Here is a 20444-nt window from a genome sequence, read left to right as displayed (position 1 = left end):
AAAAAAAAGGAAAAAAAAACGGGGAAAATGTCCCTTCCCCTTGGAGGCGCATGTGCATTTCAAATGGAGGTGCAAGAAGAGAGCGCGCCTGGACGACTCTACTCGTTCGCAAACATGGCATGAGGAAAGAAAAAAAAACGCACTACAAAACGCGCTGCAAAACGAACTGCAAAAGGCACTGTAAAGGCGCAGTGCGGTGACTGCTCCACCTTCGCGCTGCTCCCTCCCGCCCAGGACTACCCCCCCGCGACTTCAGTTTGCTCGCTGGGGCCACTCTGACTCGGCTCCGCAGTTGATGATGCGTTCAGCGAGCCGCCGAGTTGCATGCCGGCCTGGGGGGTGGGCGCCAAGTTGGGGGGGAAACTTGGAGGGAAGTTGGGGGGCACACTGGTTGGCATGTTGGGGGGCACACCGGCTGGCACACTGGCCGGCATGTTGGGTGGGAAGTTTGGCGCAAAGGATGGCGGGAAATTCGGGGGGAAGTTCGGGGGGAAGTTCGGGGGAAAGCTGGGGGGCATGTTAAGCGGCATGTTAAGCGGCATGTTTAGGGGCATGTTCGGGGGCATATTTGGGGGCATATTCAGTGGCATGTTTAGGGGCATGTTCGGGGGCATGTTCGGGGGCATGTTCGGGGGCATGTTCGGGGGCATATTCATGGGCATGCCTGGCGGCATGTTGGGGGGCATATTCATAGGCATTCCTGGGGGCATGTTGGGGGGCATGTTCCCCATCATCCGGGTGCCCATCTTCTGGGGCATCATGAAGGAGCCATTGGGGCGCATGCCGCCATGCATGTTCATCGGTTGGTGTGCAAAACTGGACCCCATGGGAGGAGGCATGTTCCCCGGAAAGTAGGAATGCATAATCGGTGGCATCGAGTCACTTGAAGGTGGGTTGATAGCATTAGAGGAAGTTAAAGGCGATCGTACGAATGGGTTGTTCTCCCCATTTAGAGAGGCACTATTATTCTTTCCGCGCCTACTATTAGCTGCATTTTCTGCAGCGGATGAATTAAATGGCATGACATGATTGGAGCTTTCATTTCCAGAGTATGAACTGAGGGCCTTGTTGGCCGCAATAAATCGTTCAGCTGCTGTGCCATGCCTCTCCCCCTTGGAGTCCTTTTTAAAAGCATAAGATATGTGCACCTTCTTGTTGCATATAAATTGGTTATTCATATTTTCTATGGCCATGTCACTGGACTCGAAATTATCGTACGATATGAACCCGTGTCCTTTGGAGGTATCATTTTCGTCTCTTATTATCCTAACGGTTACTAGTTGGCCAAATGAGGAGAAGATATCAAACAGCATTTTCTCATCCACCTCTGCGTCTAGGTTTCCTATAAAGAGATTCGCTCCCACGTCGAAGGACCTTTTGTCTTGGGACGCCTTGTTGCACCGCAGGGGCTTCCCAAACAGCTTCGTCATGTTCAGCACCTTCCCCGCGTACTCGCACTCGTATTCGTATTCGTACTCGACGAAGCCGTAGCCTGCGGGGGGTAGCGGCGGGGGTGGCGGCGGATAACGCATAGATAGGGGGATAGCAGCGGGGGGTAGAAGCGGAGAGAGACACATTCCGGTGGACTACCCCCCCTCGGGGGGGCACCTACCTGCGTGGAACCCATTGATCTTGTCCCGAGGGATGTGCACATTCTTGACGTTACCGCATTGCATAAACAGCTCGCACAGGATTTCTTCGTCCACTTGGGCGTCTAGGTTGGCTGCAGCCGGGGGGAGGGGCGAGGGAAACAGATTATGCATATGAGAATACACACGTGAGTGGAAGCACACGTGAGCTGATGCGAGCAGATGAGAACATAGGCGGACGGACGCGCTCGCTGCGCCGACATCCTACCTATATAGAGTGTCGCTTCATTGTTTCGTTCGTAGATGTGACTAATCTCCTGGCTCTTATGAGGAGCGAACATTATATGCTGTTCCTATGCTGCAGTGATACTCATAAACGGGCTCTCTCTGTTGCTATCACTCTCTCTCTTCGTCTGTATGGGGAGGGTCGCGGGCTTGGACGCTACGCACGCATAGGCGTGGTAAGAAGCGGGGGCGTAAGATTGCGCAGCGGAGAGAGCGTGTGTGCAAGTGCGTGTAGGTATGCCCCCACCACAAACGATCATGTGCATGTGAGTACACCCGGGTGAACTCCACTTGACTGGCTGCGTGCCGGCGAGGCTCAAACAAAAACAAAAAAAAGGACCAAACGGCAGGTTGTGCGAAGGGGGAAGGCCATGCAAAAGTGGCAAGCTGTGCAAAGGTGGCCGGCTGTACAAAGTGGCAGGCTGCGCAAAGTGGCAAGCTGTGCAAAGTGGCAGGCTGTGCAAAGGAGGCAGGTCGCCCAAACAGGCTGATCGCGCAAAAAGGTACAAATCGCGCAGTCGCGCTGAACGGCAAATCGCACAAAACGCGCAGAACGCACAAATCGAAGAGAGGGACAATTCAGCCGTTCCCCAAAAAAAAAAAAAAAAACACAATAAAACGAGAAGCCTTAAAAAACGATAACTTTTCCTATTTTTTTTTTTTTTTTTTATTTTTCCTCTTTGGGTTAAAAAAAAAAGAGGAAACTATTCAATATCATTTCGTAAAAAAAAGGGGGGGCAGGTGTTTAAAACAAGTTTTCATTTTTTATTTTTATTTTTTTTTTTTTCACTGAAGCGCTTGATGCGTACCGCATATGCAAACACAAAAAAAAATACCTGTGGCTTGAGGTTATGCCCTATGGTGATATAGATATATCTGTTAAGGGGAAAAGGAGCATACGCATTAGATGGATGGGAAGCTCTCCACAGGGAAAAAGGGCACGACATTATATGAGAGAGGTGTTCAGTTGCGGTGGAAAAAACGAAAAGGGCATTTCACTGTCCCACTTTTTCTTTCCTTTTTTTTTTTTTCCACCTTTTGACGCTGCGCTTCTACAGTGTGGAGGAATCCTTTCAGTGGTGGAGAGAATTTTAAACGGGGCTCGCAAAAATTCACGCGGTAGACCCACGGCCGGCGCGGAAATTAACGCGCAGGCGGAGAAGGCGGCGGGGAAGCGGCGACGGAAGAGGGGTGATGCTGCACCGTTTGGGGAACATTGACATGGGAGGGAAGCCACATGCAGAGAAATAACCGCGCTTTTGCGAAATGACTGCACTTTTGAGAAATGACTGCACCTTTGCGAAATGACTGCACTTTTGAGAAATGACTGCACCTTTGCGAAATGATTGCACCTTTGCGAAATGATTGCACCTTTGCGAAATGATTGCACCTTTGCGAAATGATTGCACCTTTGCGAAATGATTGCACCTTTGCGAAATGATTGCACCTTTGCGAAATGATTGCACCTTTGCGAAATTACTGCACTTCTGCAAAACGACTGCACCTTTGCGAAGTGACGCCGAGGGGGCGACAAATAAACCAGTCACTGCGCGCGTGGAAAGGCAGAGCACCGTTGTGCCAGCCAAGCCGCCCACGCCAAAAGGGGGCTTGCCCTAGAACAAGCTTAAAAGAAAAAAAAAAAAAATAGTAATAATAATAGCAGCAGCAATAGCGATGGCAGTAGCGATGGCAGTAGCGATGGCAGTAGCGATGGCAGTAGCGATGGCGATATTGTTAAACGCGAAACTGCGTATGTTCCCCCCGTTGGAGCGAACCCAAAAGGATAAAAAAAGGAAAAAAGAAAAAAAGGAAAGAACACATGCATGTTGACTTCAAATGTATGCACGCCCTCCTTTGGGCTTTTCTTCCCCCCCGCAAGGGCATCTAAACGGAGGAGAAAAAAAAAAAAAAAATCCGAGGGGATACTACACTCATGTGTACACCCACGTGGTTATGCGGTACAATTTTTTCGGTAGCGCCGCCTTCACCTTCGCCTTCGCCATCCGCCTTCCTCCTTACACCTTGCACCTTCACCGCGCATCCGCAACCGCGGCGCGGAGCACGCGGGAGTCCAGGTCCACCACGCAGACGTCGCGCAGCTCCTCCAACTGCAGCAGCTCCACGAGCTTCACGCAGTGGAAGACGCTCTCGCACAGCCGCTTGTTATAGTTGCTCATGATTTTGCCCTTCAACGTAGAGATGTTAATGCCCCGCTTGTAAGACGAGAGAATAGCGCCCAGATAAAATTTTAACTCCTCCATGGAGGCAATGTAGTTATGTGCACTACCCCCCCGGGTGTTCAAAAGGCCCATCTTCGCATCTTCATACTTTCTGCACCGAGAAATAGGCTTTATAAAGTTATTTTCATAGGCAATGATTTTTCTAGTGGCACTGATGTGCACAATGTGGCAAAGGTGGCCCAAGTAGAGTCCCTGGAAAAATGGCAGCTTCCTTCTTTGCAGCTCCTTCGCCATGCCATACCTCCCCCCGGTGAAAGAGTACATCTGGGGATCATCCGAACTAGCTATTTCGCCTAAGTATTTCTCAAATTGATTCCATAGGGCCGGGTCGTATCTGTCTACCGAATCGTTAATGGAGAAGAAGTAATCCGCGTCCACCGCTCGGTGCACAAAGTAAACCAACCAGTCGTCAGCAGTGGGGGAAGCGGAAGAAGCGGTAGAAGCAGTGGGAGAAGCTGACGCAGACGGGCAGCGCTCCTGCACTGTGTATTTCTCAGGGAACAACCCGTAGGCATTTCTGATGTTGTTTTTTATTACGTCGCGGAGGTTATATTCGTCTGCCCTTCCCTTCAAATTGATGATCAGCGGAATTATTCGGTCGTCGTAAAGGGAACTTAGTAGATGCTCCAAGTCCTGCTCGTCCTCTTTCGATAGGCATGCCTTTAAGTCTTGTGCGGATAGTTGGTCGCGCGCCTCCACCGATTTCTTCTTTCCCCTCGTGTTGGCCACTCCTCGCCTTTCCTGTGCCTTGGGTCTATCCATTCGTCCGTTGCTACCGTGGTTGTTTCTGCTCATGCCAATGCCGATGCTAATACCGCTGCCGATACCGCTGCCGCTGCGGGGGGGCGCGCATCCCCCAAGATGATCCGCGTGGTTAGCGGCTCCATTCGCGCGGTTAAGGAAGCCACTGTAGCTGGCCCGCGCGGCCGACGAGCTCGCGGCAAGGTTCCTATTCCACAGGGAGTTATCTCCCGTGTCTTCGAACGCGCCCTTCCCTCTGCTGCTCAAAGACGGGTCTCCCCTCCGGCCTCCAAAAAGGGTGCCCTCCCTCTTCGCCTCCTCGATGTCCCTTTCCCTTCCCTTAAAATTCCAGCTAGACCAGTTCGACCCCGCCGCTTCGTCTATGAAGTGCCCCTTTTGGAAGGACCCCACGGCACCACTGAGGGCGTCACTCCCGCCGCCTCCGACGCCAACACCGCTGACACGGTCGACACCAAATGCCCGATGCATCGTCAGATTGGCCGAGCCCCTCTTCAGGAAGGAGTTGTCCCCCTTGGGGGCCAAGCCGTCGTCACGATGCTCACCTTCGGGGATTCTCATCAGGCTGTTTCCCCCGGGCAGTGGTGCCACGTAACCATTCGCAGAGCCATCCCGTACTGCACTCCCCGCCTGCGACACCCTCGACAAAGCACCGCAACGGAGGCTGCCGCCATTCCTTCTGCTCAGCAAAAACAAATTTTCATTTAATTTCCTCAGCTGCGCGTAGCTGGTTTCTTCGCTGTTCTCTTCGTCGTTCTCTTCTTTGCCCTCTTCGTTGTTCTCTTCCTTTGAAGCTGCTCTGAGATGCCCACACATGGCATCTCCCCGTTCGATGGAGTGGTCCCCCCGGTGGGAAGAACCCACGTTTGCGGAGTTTCTCCCGTCTAGCGCCTTCACGGGGGCGTCTGACGTGGCGATCGGGACGGGCAAAGCAGAAGAGACGGGTCCAACATTCCATCCTCCCCTGGCGGCGTCCCCATTTGGGCCAAACGCGGAATCGCCACGGAGGCTGCCCTTGCCAAGGCCATTACGCTGAGCGATGGTGTTCCAGGCGGTGTGCCCGCTGGTGTAATTGCTAGTGTTTCCATTGATATAGTCGATGGCGTGCCCCGTGGGGGTACCCGCCTCCACCGCTAACCCTGCACCAACTATCGCCTCCCTCGAATTGCTGACGTTGCTCACCGCTAAACTGCTCTCCAGGAACAACCTCAGATTGGCGATGCTGCTCCTTTGTGTTCCGTTCCTGACATGCGGCCTGCCTCCACCGAAGTTGTCCGCCCTCCAGCTGTCCTCACGGATCGCCGCGAACGCTGCACCCTGAGGGGGAGACCCACCTCTGACGCGGTCCATTTGTGAGTATCGATCATTATACGTGTCGGTGTGGGCCCTCCCCAGGAGCGAACTAGCATTGTGGCGATGATGCTGGCCAGGGAGACGACCCACTTCGCTCAGCTGCTCAGCTGCTCCACTGCAATGGTAGTTACTCGTCTCACTCTTATGGATGCTATCTTTGATGCTCTGCTCGGTATGGCGATTTTGTAGGCCCATTTCAGCGGCAATTTCGGGCGCTCCGCCAATTGGGTTATACACCAATCCTGCGCCTTCCCCAAATGACGGACGACCCACTTGCATGCTTCCCCTACCGCTGGCGCCCCTTCCCCATTTGCTCCTGTTATACTCACCTATAGCATCCGTGATGTATTGACTAAGCAGCACCTCATCATCCTCGTTGTCTAGGAGAAACCCTATTTTATTTTTCAACGCTTCGAACAGGACGTTCTTCTTTTTAGCAACGGTGTGCGGTGAGCCATGTGTAGACTGTCCTCCACTTCGAAAGTTACCCTGTGAATTATTATGCAAAATGGGAAAGGGGGCAGTGGGGTATTTCAAGTAGCTCTTCCCTGGTAAGGCCGCACTGCTGATGTTCCCCATGGTAACTCCTCTTTCCACTTCGCCCCTCTTTGCATCATCACCCACGCCACTTAACCCCTTTGCATAGATCCCCTCTTCTTCGTAATTGGGCCGATGTGTAAATGTGTGGTTGCCACCACTGTGGAGGTCATCCAGATGGGAATCCCTCCCCCCCTGAAGTGTCAAATGTTTTAGAATATCCCCGTGGTAGTACGCGGCAGTCTCGCCACTAATGAGGCCCTCCCCTGCGTGCACCACCATTTCGTGGTTCATGTCATCCACCTTAACATTTTGAGACCCATCGTTTAGTAGTTCCAACAGGTTATTGTATAGCTCTGATGTTGTGCACTCCTTAACATTGGGGCCAACTAAGGGAGTCTTCGCATTCCATTCATCTGCAGGTGCGACATGGTTAGGAGGAGTGGCGGTACCTCTCTTCCCTTCACTGCCCCCCTTCTCGAGACCTCCCCCTTGCATGCACGTTTCTCCCTGGTCGGTTCTAACCCATTCGGGGGTGAAAAACAAACTTGGGGCATTCGAATCGGTCTGTTCGTAGCCTCCCTCCTTGTACTCCTCCGCGTACGTGTGAGCAGGATGGGCCATCCCCCCCAGTCCGTCCTCCACGCAGTTGTCCTGATTTACGTTGCCACCGCTTCTTTCAACTCTTTCTTCGCCCGACGGACGGGTATTCTCCCCGATCGATCTGGAGCTTTCCAATTGGGAACCATTCCCTGCTTCGCTACCCCTATCGCTCTTCACATACACCTCTGTGGAATGACCGTTCAGCATGATACTGCTCTCCGAAGTGGGAAGGTCGAAGCACACGCTTTTCCCCTTCTCGTAGCCATCAAAACGGGGGTCATTTTGCCCTTGCATACGTCCCTCATCGCTTGTCCCTTCGCCGCGTTCCCCCATCTCTCGATACTTCCTAATATAGTCGCAAACGAACTCCCTATTGCTGCTGCTGAGAAGTTGGAGCAGATTCTTGTTCAGCTCCTGCGGCTTTCCCGTCTGGACAGGCTCCACCCCGCCGACGTGTCCGCTACTACAACCCAGCTTCTCTAGCAGGAGGTCTACAGTAACACCATCGCTCTCCTGCTCCCCTGAAGATCCACCCATATGAAAGGCGCCCTCCTCCAACATGTGGAAGTTTCCTCCCCGCAGAAGGTCATCGATGGGAAGATCGCCTCTCCCCTGGGCCATATTCATGCCTACCCCATTTTGCACACTCTTACCTTTTGGGGAATTGTAATTTTCTTGATCATTCGTTGACCAAACTTCTGCATTGCCATTCCTGTTAAATGACCCAAAGTGGTTAAACAGCGACTTGCTCCCGTATATGTTGTAGTCCCGTTCGTCCCCGCTCGCGAGAGCCTTCTTCAGCCTCAAGGTGTGCGCGCCGCATCCACCGCTGAAGGACGCTCCTGAGGTGGCTTCTCCCCCGTTTACCGCGTCCGCTAACTTCACCACGTCCGCTACCTCCACCGCGTTTCCTGCCTCCCCTAACTGTGGGGCCCCATTTGGATAACCCCCACTCTCCATCGTCTCAAACTCGTACGTGTTGTCCTGCTCCCACTCGACGTTCAAGCTGTTACTTTTTGTGTGCAGGCGCGAAATGGTTTCACCAAGTTCGCTACCTTTTTTATGGGCACCCTTCAGTTTAGCATCCCCTTTGGACGACACCGAGTCGTCACTTTTTGCCAACTCAAATATTTCCGTTAGGTAGCTGTTAATGTAGTTGAAATTCTCTGCTTGGTCGTTCTCCCCACTGTTTTTTCCCTTCTTCGCTTTTTCATTTTTTTTACTCTTCCTCTGGGCGGTTGCACCAGTAGTGTCTACATCTTTCGCCATTGCGCGCTTCCCCGGTGTAGTGGTATTCTGGTTGGTCCTTTTAGTTGTCTTTTTCATCCTCATTGGGTGCTTCTTCAAATGGTTGCTAGAGTGAGCAACGAGTCGGTTTTGCTTCTCCTGGTGAGGTAGCCTCTACGTTGTTCCACTCCAGATGTGACTTCCTCAGATGTATTTTTTACACTCTACCGTGCGTGTTCCCTTCCGCGGGGTTACTCACTTATTTGTAAGCGGGGTAGCCTCTCTCTACTTCGACCCGCACAGTATGATACGGTATGTCTCGACGCAGATGGGTCTATGGTGCGGACGACTGGCTGCTCAAATTATGCACCACTCGCATTACCCCAGGTGCAGTTATGAGGATATCCTCTCTCTTACAAATTGTGTAAAATTTCGTGCAACATTTAAGAGAGTCCCCCCCACGCGTGGGCGCACTTATCGCTTGAACGCATATAGGGGTAAAAGGAAGAAAGATAGAACGGAAGAACGAAAGTAACATGGACAGCTTCGCTTGAAAGTGCTGACTCGTAGAAGCCTCTAAAACCTCTGCTACAGGTCTGGCCAAACAGAACAGCGAACAGGCATGTACACACGTATGTATGCTCACACACGCGCACTACAAAATGGTGTGTAAAAAAGGAGGGCACAAACGACAGCAACTACATGCGAAATTCAAACATGCGGTAAACCCACTCCTTTTTTTTTTCATAAAACAGTTGGCAAAATGCACACAATGGAGGCAGTTAAAAAGGACCAAACTAGCACTTCGCGTTAGAAGCAACATATGCGTAATGTGCAAACAGTTCAGTGGGGACCCCAAATCTGCTTTGTCGCTTCTATACGCACAACACAGTGAGCAGGCGACTTTTATAAAAATATGCGTAGACGGTGGTAGTTCTATAAATGGGAACTACACGAAGTTGGGGGAGGGCAGAACAAAATGGAAGATCAAACAGAATGGAGGAATACTTCTCCCCTATATGGTGCATAATAATACGCACCTACACAGGACCATACACATCTGCTGTGTCACGTGCGAAATGAGAAACGTGAACGGCAAAAGACTGAGCCGTTGCACTTAAAAGGGTGCAATCTGTATGTACACAATTCATTCGAGTCTCTCGCTCGACAGGTGCACGGCACATGAAACGATTTAAAATTCGACAATTAATAACTCTCATTCGCTTTCATGGATGGGTACACAAATGTATGTGGTAGAACAAGGGGGGCGCAGGCTTCGCCTTGCTTTGTTCGCGTCGCAACAGGTGGAAAACGAAAAATGAGCAAAAGGAACACGCGGGTTGTATGTACATGTAGGTTTACATATACCACTACATATCCGTTTGCATGTACGTTTACATGTACGTTTGCGTATACGCACACATATACTCATGCATGTGCATGTACGTGTATGTACGCTGGAGCGCGATTATTTTTTTCCGCGGTGTTTGAAAAATGCAATTTAAAAAAGGGAAATTAAAATGGCGGGCCAAATGCAACCGCAGAGCATGCTTCGAATTGCGCGTTACCACATGGCAAGGGGATACACGGGAGGCAAACAAAATGGGGGGAAAAAAAAAACAACTGTTACTACACTGGCTAACGGGTTCCTCCTCTCCCGCGCTCACAAAAATGTAACATTCGCGTAGTGTCTTAAATCGCGTGGGTAAACTTACTCCCTCTCACGCAAGTGCCGAATGAACAACGGGTTAAAAGGAAAGGTGGCTCAGGTTGAGAATTTTCAATATTTTTCGAGCATACACAAGTATTCACTTTATGCTGCATACGAGAAAATTAACAATAACAACGACTGCATTTGTTTACGGGAAATTTGGGAGAAAACTGTTTTGAATTAAAGAGGAAGTCGAACGGGAAAAATGTTTGTAGTTGCTGCGCGCAGGTAGACGAAGTGGCGTGGAAGAAATGGCAAAATGGCAAAATGGCAAAATGGTGAAAGATGGGAACAGCGAAATGGCGAAATGGCGAGCTAGCCAAATAGCTTGCAAAAAGGGCTATTCTGGCAGGGTGCCGCAAAGCGTGTGCAAAAGTTTCCGAACAGTTACTTACGATAAAAAAAACATTATGCACATTTTTAGGAAAAAAAAAAAAAAAAAGGTGTAGAATAAAAATTTTATGAACGGTTCATATTATTTTTTTTTTTTTTTTTTCGAAACGGCAAAATGGCTAGCTACAGTTGTAATTCCCTCCATTTTTTTCATAGCTAGCCTTTTTAACAATTTTGGAAATTAAAAAAATGCTGGCGATCTATTGGCAGCTTTTTTTTTTTTTTCCATCATGGATCATAATTATTAAGAGTGGGGAGGTGATAAAAAGATAGCCACGTGAAGATCTCAAACGAGTGGGCTGTCTGGGGGTAGCTTTTTCCCAATTTATAAATAGCTTTAGAGGTAGCTACAATTTGTTCACAGAACGGAGTACTCTCGGCGAGCAGCTCGGTTTGTTGGGCGCATGCACAAAAAAAGCGGACGTTCGTCATGCGCACACGCAATGCGCACACGTAATGTTCACACGCGAGCAGTGCTACCCGCTATATGCAGCGAGGCTGCCCAGCGGCTTGGCTGTTCCGCAGACCCATATGCACACATCCGTGCGTACAAAAAAAGGATAGGGGCGATAGCAAACCCTGATGAGCGGAAAAACGGTCAGCCGCTAACCGCACCGTTAACCGTGTCGAAACAACCTCACTGCAGAATAAACTGCGCAATTTGCGCATTTTCGCCATTCAGGCCGGCCTTGCCCCGAACGGCGTCCCGCACCCGCTTCACATCATCCGCTGGGACATCTTCGCCCAGTATGACGTTGTTGAAAAAGGTTAAAATGCGGAGTAAAATCTGCTCATCGTTCGTTTCTTTCAACGCGTTGAAAACGTGGTGGAAGCCCTTTGTCCGAGTTAAAAACGTGGGGAGCCGCAAATCAGAGGAGAGCATACCAAGTGCCCCAGTGGAAGCATAAACGGCCTTGTAATTTTCCTTCTCCATGGTAAAAGAGAACATGATTTGTATGTCTACGAAATTGATTTGTTCATCTTTTCCTTCCCCCTCGGTAATTTTTTTATACTTATCATACACGTACTGATGGACGTGCGGCTGGGAACATAAGTTGCATATGCACTCTAAGCTGGCCGACCTTATGGACTCATTTTCCGTTGCGAGGATGTCGAAGCATTTGTTCCACAAATTCAGTTGCATGGCCTTGATGGCTACGTTCTCGTCAATGGTCAGTATATTCGTTATGGCCATTAGGGACTTGAACACCAGCAGTTGGTCTTCGCTACCCAGCTGCTGAATGAGCAGCGGCAGCGAATCATATGCCTCGTAAAAATGAATCAACTTGGGGTTCGTGTAAATAAAAATTTCGCTCAAAGCTAGGGCGCAGTTTTTTTTATTGCCAATATGTTTGGACGCCAGCAGGAGGGTCTTCAACCCGTTGTTCACAAGCACCAGGCCAGTGTTCTTCGTGTCTCTCACAAATTTGGAAATGATTTCGCACACAGCTTCTGCTATGTTGGTCGTGAAAAAATTGGTGTTGATGAAATTGTATATGGTGTTGACTATTGCGCCGTTTTTGAACTTGCCCCAGTTGGGAGGGGTAGTCTCTTCACGCCCTTTCAGCGGGATGACCTCTTCACACCCTTTCGGCGGCGTAACCTCTTCACACCCTTTTGCATTCCCCTTCGATGCATATTTCTCATTATAAATCAACAAGTTAACCAACCGGTTGCTCGTTTCCTCATCTCCATAGTCATACAGAGGGTCCGTGTTCGGTTTGGCCGCTGTGGGCAACTTTTCGTAGAACTGTTCCAGGGCTTCAATTTGCTCAGAGTCAAAGTTAGCCAAATTGGCTTTGTTAATTTCTCTTCGCCTGACCTGTTCATCTTTTCTTGTTAATATTAAATTGTTGATGGTGTTGCAGTAAATGTACTTGTAGGTGTTATCTAGCTTCTTTCTGTTAATGTCATCTCCGGCTTTGATGAGGAAGAAGAGGATGTGGTGGTTGTCCTGCTGGAGAAGCTGCTTCTTAAATTCGATGTGCAGGCTGAGGTAGAAGAGCATTTCGATGATGTCCTTCAGCGCGTGCACGTCGTAGTGCGCGCTGCCATGTGGGGAAGCGCCCGTTGGCTGCCTCGCCGTTTTGCTCACCAGCTCGCAGTCCTTTCTGCCGCTGTGCGAGGGGTTTGCAGCGGCAGTGGAGGCCGCGACGGCCGCGGTCTGATCGGGCGACTCAAGAAACTCCCGCTTGTGCGAACGGGTGGGCAGGTCCTTCTGAGTGGGACCATCCTCAGGCAGTTTGCTCAGCTCTCCGCGCACCAGGAAGCGCTTCAACACCTCCTTGGCGTAGGCGAACAAGTCGACTCGCTTGGCAATTTCCTCCTTGAACTCTCTGCTGTGCATATACAGTTTGAAGCAGCCAACGAGGAACTTCAAAAAGTTCTCGTCATAGGGAAGGGACCTCAAAATGTTGGTGTACACATCGATGTAGCTGTTCATCATGAAGCGCAGCTCTGGGATGTTCAGAAGGAGCAGCAGGACGTCGATGAAGAGGCAGACGTCTTTCTTTGGCTTCCTTCCCACGGAGTGGTTAATGAAGGTTAGTAGATCGCCCATGTATTGGTTTTTCCCAATTAGGTAGTTGAGGGGGATACTTTTGTCCACCAGGAAGAGGCACTTCATCGAGAGGAACCACTCCACGCCGATGTCTTCCGGTTTGAAATACAAATCGACGCACTCATAAATCAAGTCGTTCATTTCGGTGTCCTTTTCACTTGGTCTGTTTTTGTCATTCAGCAGGGAGAGGATGAGGACCAGGGCGTACTCCACGTCGCTGGCGAAATTCTCATGCATACTAATGCACTGCTGAATGGTTGCCTTGATTTCGAGGCTGGCACAGAGGGGGTGCTTGCAGACGTCCCCAAAGTGGGCGTCAATCAGATCGTTTAGGACATCCACTTGGGCCTCTTCCCTTAAGGTGTGTAAAAAATGGGTTGAGTTTTTCCCCCTATTTGTGTTTCTCCTCTGTATAAAGAATTTCTTTTTTTTGCAGAGGAAAATAATCGCGTCGAGTGCGCTGCTGGCGATGTCTGCATCATCATTAGAGAGAAAGTACTTGTTGATCATTCTGACCACCTTTTCATTTGTCACTACATGGATGTACTTTACAATGTGGATGATGAAGATGAGGATGTCCTTCACCAGTTGGTAGCTCTCCTTCTTCTCCTTTTTCTCTCTCTCAAATTTGAGGGCTTCCATTTTGCTCACCTTCCCCTTCACATAGCCGCTAATCCACTGCTCGTCGAAGGCCTGGTGGAAGGCCAAAATCGTTTTCACAAAATCGGGGTGGTAGTAATACTCCATCTTCGTGTCACTCACCTTGTTGATGCACACGTTGCTGCTTTGGGAAGTTTCCCCTGCATCTCTCTCCATTTTAGAAACCAGTTTGTAGGTGACGTGCAGACAGGCCTTCTCAACCGCCAGGGAGTTGCTCCCTTCATGGGTCAACACTTGGGAGAAAAAGTGGAAAATATTTCCCCTCAACAGGGTGTGTATTCTGTGCTTGTAAATGCTGTGGATCATTTTTACCTTCTCGTCCTCCCCGCTGGCATCATCCAGAATAACCTTTTTGGCCACATCGATGGGGGTGGCCGCTCCCTCCTGCTGCTTTTGTTCCTCCATTTGGCTGAGTAGCCTCTTCAGCTTGTCGTCGATTCGGTTCACTTCGTTCCGCAAGTGGGTATTAGCAGCGGTGGAAGTGTTAGTGGTGCTACCCGGGATAGAAGCGTTCGTGGCGCTACTTGGGGTGGCCCCCTTCAAGAGGACCACCTTGCAGCGCTCAAAGCACTCCACGCACTTCTTGTAATTCTTTAACTTCTCATAGCACAGCCCCAACGTGTGGTAGCTCTTGTAGTGACACCCATCCATCTCGCTTACGTGCGAGGAATAATCGATTGCCTCCTGCAGTCGGTCTAGGAAGTAATAGCACAGAGATACGTTGTGGCATATTTTGGTGAACAGGTCTTTCACGTGCTGCTTGAGGTGGGGGGGATCTGCATTGGTACCTTCGGATGCGTCCACCTCCTTTTTTGCCCCCTCTTGGAGAAAGAACTGGACGCAGCTTTGAACCTTCTTCGAATCGACTGGCTCACCACAGAGCTGTGCGATGGCGCCCAGGTAAACGCCCAGAGCCTCTTCGTACTTTTTGCTCCGGAACAGTTCGTTCCCCTCGTTTTTGGTTTCCTCCAGCAGCTGGGCGCTGGCGCGGGTGATCTTGAGTGCGTCCATTGGGGCGGCAACGGGGAGTTCGCGCGCAGGGGGGTGTTCCTTCGTGGGCAGGCAGTTGTTTCCTCGTTTGGAGAGAGTTGCTTCCCCGTTTGGAGAGAGTTGCCTCCTCGTTTGCATGGAGTTGCTTCCCCGTTTGGAGAGAGTTGCCTCCTCGTTTGCATGGAGTTGCTTCCTCCTTTGCAGGGCTGCTTCTTCCCCTCGCGGCGGATCTCCACATGCACTGTTCTGGGGGCACTGTGCAGCCAACTCGCGCAGACCCCCCCTTCGATATGCACTAAAGCTGCTCGGCAAGGCTTCCCCCTCCGTGCGCGAAAATTATTTTCACTTTGCGCGTTTTCCTCAGCGTGGGCGGGAAGTCGGAGCTGTCCCATTCCTTCGCCTGGACTTGTTTGTCATTTGGCTGATTTGTTATCCTGCCATTTTGCTATTCTGCCATTTGGCTAATCTGCTAATTTGCCATTTTTCCAATTTGGTAATTTTTTCCCCCCGTGCGTTCGCTATTTCCCCCTGCGCGTCGCCGCACATCCCGTGCAACGCAGAAAGCGCGCCAGCCGCCCTGACGGCTTCGCGGACGAGTCGGCAGAGCGGTGGTGTCCCACCCAGCGGCGTTCTGAGCAGCGGGGGTACATCCCCCAGTCGTTCACCGGAAATTGCCCCCCGTGTGGCGGTACGGGGCAGTGACAACTGCGCAGTATGAGCGCAGCGTGAGGGGGAACAAAAAAAAAAAAAAAAAAAAATATATATATAATATAGTAAAATAAAAACTCTTCACCTGCGCGGGCGAATGGGCACTATGCCTGCGCGTGCGGGAATGCATCATCCGGCAGACAACAGTGCCCGCAGAAGTAACCGCTAAATGACCGCAGAAGTGACCGCTAAATGACCGCAGAAGTAACCGCTAAATGACCGCAGAAGTAACCGCAAAGTGACCGCGAAAATGGCGCAACGCATGGCGCGGAGCGCTGCACACGGGGTGACCCGCTTCGCAGCGAGGAGAATCTCAGCGAAGGCGCTCACTGGTTATTTGGCACCCCCCGGAGGAACCTGGGGATACGAAATTAAAAACACACCGGCGTTGTCCGCACTTGGAAGGGAAATCCCCTGTGTGGGCTGCCACGGTAAGAAGCGTGTGCCATTTGGGAAGAACCATTTTGGGACACTACATAAAGGGGGGGATGCATATGACTTTGAGGAGGCCGGCACAACGGCTTCCACACTGTGTAGAGAAAAACCGGATGATCAAAATGGGTGTAAGGGGAAGAGCGGCCAGGTAAACGAAGCCACTACAGATATTGTTCAGCTGAATGAAGAGGGGACCCCCCTCCCAGGTGATGCCTCAGACGTGATTACCACCGATGGTATGAAAAACGAAGCTGCCGCAGAACAGGGAAGGGACAAAACCACAAAGGAATACATGGTGCTCATGTTCACATGCAAAATATGCGAAAAGAAAAGTGCGAAGAAGTTTTCCAAGCAGGCATATAATAATGGGGTGGTTATTATTCGCTGCCCCTCCTGCGAGAACCTCCACTTGGTTTCGGACCAGCTGGGGTGGTTCCAGGAAGGCAAGACCAACATTGAGGACATTCTGAAGCAGAAGGGGGAAAGCGTAATTAGAAAGTTCTCCTATAACAACCTGCTCGAGATCGACGATTTGCTGAATGCGTACAAGTGAAGGTGCTCAAATGAAGGAAATAATCCATGCCCATGCCTACATAACACGTGCGAGCATGCACACACATATCCGTATCTGCGCGCGTTCCTTTTTGGGGAAGCCCCTCTTTGGCAGTAACTACAGTTATGACTTCTTTGTGCATCACATTTGGCCCACTTTTCTCTTCATTTTGTGGTTTTTTTTTTTTTTTTTTTTTTCCCATGAGAAAACCACAAATGTTAAGTTAGCCGGGGAATGGGCGTCGATTATCCGCTCGCCCCCAAGGATCCCTTCGCCCATGCTCATGTATGTTCAGCAACGGCCCTCCGTTTAGCCCCCAATTTTCCTGTGCGTAATTGCCAAGTTGGACGCCCCAAGGAGCACAGCTATGTAGGCTTCATAATGGTGGGATGGACGTTTCTATATGGCCTTCCCTCGGACGGGAGGTAACTTGGGGGGAAGGGAACTGCCCAGGTGGGTTGCTACTGAGATGAGCGGTCTTCCACCATGTGTGGTTGGCCAAACCGGTAGCCACCAATGATCTCCCAGCCGGAGTGTCATCTATGGAGCCCCCACTTTTGCGAACAGGGGACACACCGCCATGATGCCGATATGCTTCGCCAAATATGCCTTCAAAGGAGCAACGCGGGAAGTGGCCCTTCCCCGCAGGGTGGGGAATTCCTCTCCAATTAGAATGCGCCAAGGGCACGAAATGAGCACAGCAGACGTTGACTCACAGGGGGACACTCCCCTGGATGTGCTCACATGGAGGTGTGCCCAAGTGTTATATTCTTTCGCGTAGCTACGTTCAGGGGGGGGAAAAAATTTTATTTTATTTATCATTTTTTTTTTTTTTTTTTTTTTCTTAATGATGCCATACAACGAAGGGGGAGCCACTTCACCCTTCGCAGATCTCCGCCAATTGGGTGGTGCGCCACCCGCTGCACGTGGTGGGTGCGCGTGCTAAGATGGATGCAACTTGGCTGCCGCATGGCGCGCGTCGTCCCAAAATTGCCTCGAAACGTTTGCATACGTTCGCAATTTTGCCAAAAATTTTTGCGGCAACTTGGGAGGCTATTTTTGCAGCTATTTTTGAGGCCACTTTTGAGACTACATTTGAGGCTATTTTTACCCCTCCCCATTTGGTTGTTTCGTTCCCTTTTGACGCTGTGCGGAGATCCCCCTGAGAGGACTTGCCAGCCGTTCTGCTACCCCCGGCGTACCCACTTGTTGGCGGTCAACCTGTTGGCCACTCACCTGTTGGCCGCTCACCTGTTGGGCGCCGCTTAACCACTGCGCGGAAGGGAAAAGGTACATGAGACTGCTCGGGACGCTGCTAATTTTGGTGCCCCTGCAAGTGAAGGCGCGCTGCGACGTTCTGAGCAGAGTCAACTCCAAACTGCGGAGGGCGCCCCTCAGCACGGTTCGCGCGAAGAGGCACAGTAGGGCGGCGTACATCGTGCACAGCCCAGTGCCTAAAGAGAGCAGAAGGAGGTACTCCCTCGTAGGCAGGAGGGTGAGTGATCACCTAAGGAGTGCTCACCCAGGCAGCGCCCCGTTGAGAAGCATGGAGCAAAGCCACAGTTCGGCAATCGGCTCGGCAAACGGCCCAGCCGCCGCGGACACCTCCCGCATAGAGGAGCAAATCGAAAGGTGCAGCCAGGAGATATCGGCCCTTGTCGAGAGGAACGAGTGCATCCGAGGATTAAACGATGAGGAGCTCAAAAAAGAACACGACGCGAATGAGAAGTCCCTAGAAGAGAAGAAGCGCAAGCTGAAACGGCTGTACACTCTCCCAAGCGAGCCACTCAATTTGGCGAAGAACAGAACAAAGGTAGATAACCTAGCCAAGAGGAAACTCTTTTACACAAACTCGTTTGAGATTTATGGAGGTTCCTCAGGCCTAATCGATTACGGCCCCTCCGGTTGTCTTTTGAAATCCGAACTGGAGACCCTCTGGAGGTACCACTTCATTTTTTATGATGAAATGCTGGAAATCTGCGGGACGTGCATAACCCCCTACAATGTGCTGAAGACCTCCGGACACGTCGACCGGTTCACTGACCTTATGATTAGGGATGCCGTCACGGGGGAGTTTTTCCGCGCGGATAAGTACATCGCGGAGTGGTTAACCAGCAGGGCGGAGGCGGTGAAGAAGCAGGAGGGGGAGCAAGCAGGGGATAAAAGGGACCACCCCCTCCAGGAGCAGCCCCCCCACCAGGTGGCCAGCCAACCTCACAGCGCCGAGCAAATGATGGGCGTGGTGAGGAGGCTGGACGGAATGAGCGAGCAGGAAATAAAAGACGTCATCCAGCAGTACGAAATAAAGTCCCCCGCGAAGAACGAGTTCGTGGGCCCCTTCCCCTTCAACCTCATGTTCCAGACGAAGATCGGTCCGAAGGAGGACGCCGAGGATGCCAGTGCGCAGAGGGGTCAGCCAAGTGGGTCCCCCCCCTCCCCCACAGACGTAAGTTACTTGAACAGTGTAGCATTCCTCAGACCAGAAACCGCCCAAGGAATCTTCGTCAACTTTAAGAAGCTGCTAGAGTACAACGGGGGGAAGATGCCTTTCGCAGGGGCGCAAATCGGGCTGGGATTTCGAAACGAAATATCCCCGAGGAATGGCCTCCTACGTGTGCGTGAATTTGAAATGGCCGAAATCGAGTACTTTGTAAATCCGGAGAGGAAATGCCACGAGAAGTACCCCTTGTTTAAGCATTTGGTGCTTCCCCTGTACCCAAGGGAGGAGCAACTGGCCAGTGGGGAACACTCCAGGGTAGTGCACATGGAGATAGACGAAGCAGTCACCAAGGGGATTATCGCGAATGAGGCTTTAGCGTATTTCCTCGCAAGGACGTATCTGTTCTTGCTAAAGTGCGGCATTAATAAAGACGGCCTGAGATTTCGGCAGCACCTACCAACTGAGATGGCTCACTACGCGAATGACTGTTGGGATGCAGAGATTTTGACATCCTATGGCTTCATTGAGGTGGTGGGACATGCCGACAGATCTGCATACGACTTGAAGAACCACATAAAGGTGACGGGGGCGAATTTATATGCCTGCGAGAAGTATGATAGCCCCGTGGAGGAAGAGCATATTAAAATTTCCCCCAACAAGGCAAAAATAGGCATGAAATTCAAGAGCCAACAGAGTGTAATATACCAGTGGCTGAATGAGAGGACAACGGAGGAGCTGCTAGCCATCGATGAGGAGTTAAACAGGAAGAACTCCTACGTTGTGAGTATCAGTCCCAGCGGTGCCTCCTCCCCCCCCTCATCATTTGAATTGAGCAGAGATATGGTCAAATTTGAAAAGTTTAAAAAGAAAGTGCAGGAGAAGAATTTCATCCCGAATGTGATTGAGCCTTCCTTTGGGATCGGCCGACTCATTTTTTGCATCATCGAGCACTCATTTCGAACGCGCACCTTTGCAGATGAGAAGGAGGAGAGGCACTACTTGTCGCTGCCGTATGCACTGGCACCTGTAAAATGCTCCGTGCTAACCATTTCGAATAATAAAACTTTCGTTCCCTTCGTGAAGCAGATTCAAATGATCCTCAACGAGATTAGCATCTCCTCCAAAATTGACACCTCGAGTGTCTCCATTGGGAAGAAGTACGCGCGGACGGATGAAATTGGCATCCCCTTTGCAGTCACCATAGATTTCCAGACGCTCAAGGATAAGACCGTCACCCTGCGAGAGAGGGACTCCATGCTGCAGGTCCGGCTCGGCCTCTCCGAGCTTCCCGGCGCGGTCACTGCCCTCCTTCGCCAGAAGAAGACCTGGGCGGAGCTCGTCGCCCAGTGCGGCCTCTTCACGCAGCAGAATTTGGACCCATAGGGGGGGGGGGGGGGCGGT

The 20444-nt window shown here is 51.1% G+C and overlaps 5 protein-coding genes across 5 annotated transcripts; 2 read left to right on the top strand and 3 right to left on the bottom strand.

The window, feature by feature from the left end:
• Positions 1 to 236: 236 nt before the first annotated feature.
• On the bottom strand, positions 237 to 1930 carry PVX_085480 (spliceosome-associated protein 49, putative; the record flags this gene model as incomplete). The annotated part of the gene is made up of 3 exons (XM_001616710.1): positions 237 to 1492; positions 1613 to 1723; positions 1858 to 1930. The coding sequence occupies 3 exons, from the start codon at positions 1928 to 1930 to the stop codon at positions 237 to 239; spliced, it is 1440 nt and encodes a 479-aa protein (XP_001616760.1).
• Positions 1931 to 3904: 1974 nt separating this feature from the next.
• PVX_085475 (hypothetical protein, conserved) lies at positions 3905 to 8698 on the bottom strand (the record flags this gene model as incomplete). The annotated part of the gene is made up of 1 exon (XM_001616709.1): positions 3905 to 8698. The coding sequence occupies one exon, from the start codon at positions 8696 to 8698 to the stop codon at positions 3905 to 3907; it is 4794 nt and encodes a 1597-aa protein (XP_001616759.1).
• Positions 8699 to 11334: 2636 nt separating this feature from the next.
• PVX_085470 (hypothetical protein, conserved) lies at positions 11335 to 14928 on the bottom strand (the record flags this gene model as incomplete). The annotated part of the gene is made up of 1 exon (XM_001616708.1): positions 11335 to 14928. One exon carries the CDS (start codon positions 14926 to 14928, stop codon positions 11335 to 11337), a length of 3594 nt encoding a protein of 1197 aa, XP_001616758.1.
• Positions 14929 to 15672: 744 nt separating this feature from the next.
• Positions 15673 to 16603, top strand: PVX_085465 (hypothetical protein, conserved; the record flags this gene model as incomplete). Its single annotated transcript, XM_001616707.1, has 1 exon — positions 15673 to 16603. The coding sequence occupies exon 1, from the start codon at positions 15866 to 15868 to the stop codon at positions 16601 to 16603; it is 738 nt and encodes a 245-aa protein (XP_001616757.1). The 5' UTR covers positions 15673 to 15865.
• A 1294-nt stretch (positions 16604 to 17897) lies between these two features.
• Positions 17898 to 20426, top strand: PVX_085460 (glycine-tRNA ligase, putative; the record flags this gene model as incomplete). The annotated part of the gene is made up of 1 exon (XM_001616706.1): positions 17898 to 20426. One exon carries the CDS (start codon positions 17898 to 17900, stop codon positions 20424 to 20426), a length of 2529 nt encoding a protein of 842 aa, XP_001616756.1.
• Between the last annotated feature and the right edge of the window lie 18 nt (positions 20427 to 20444).

Source organism: Plasmodium vivax, chromosome 13 (genome assembly GCF_000002415.2).
Source record: "Plasmodium vivax chromosome 13, whole genome shotgun sequence".
In the NCBI taxonomy this organism is placed as follows: domain Eukaryota; phylum Apicomplexa; class Aconoidasida; order Haemosporida; family Plasmodiidae; genus Plasmodium; species Plasmodium vivax.
This window is presented reverse-complemented; position numbering and strand designations above follow the sequence as displayed.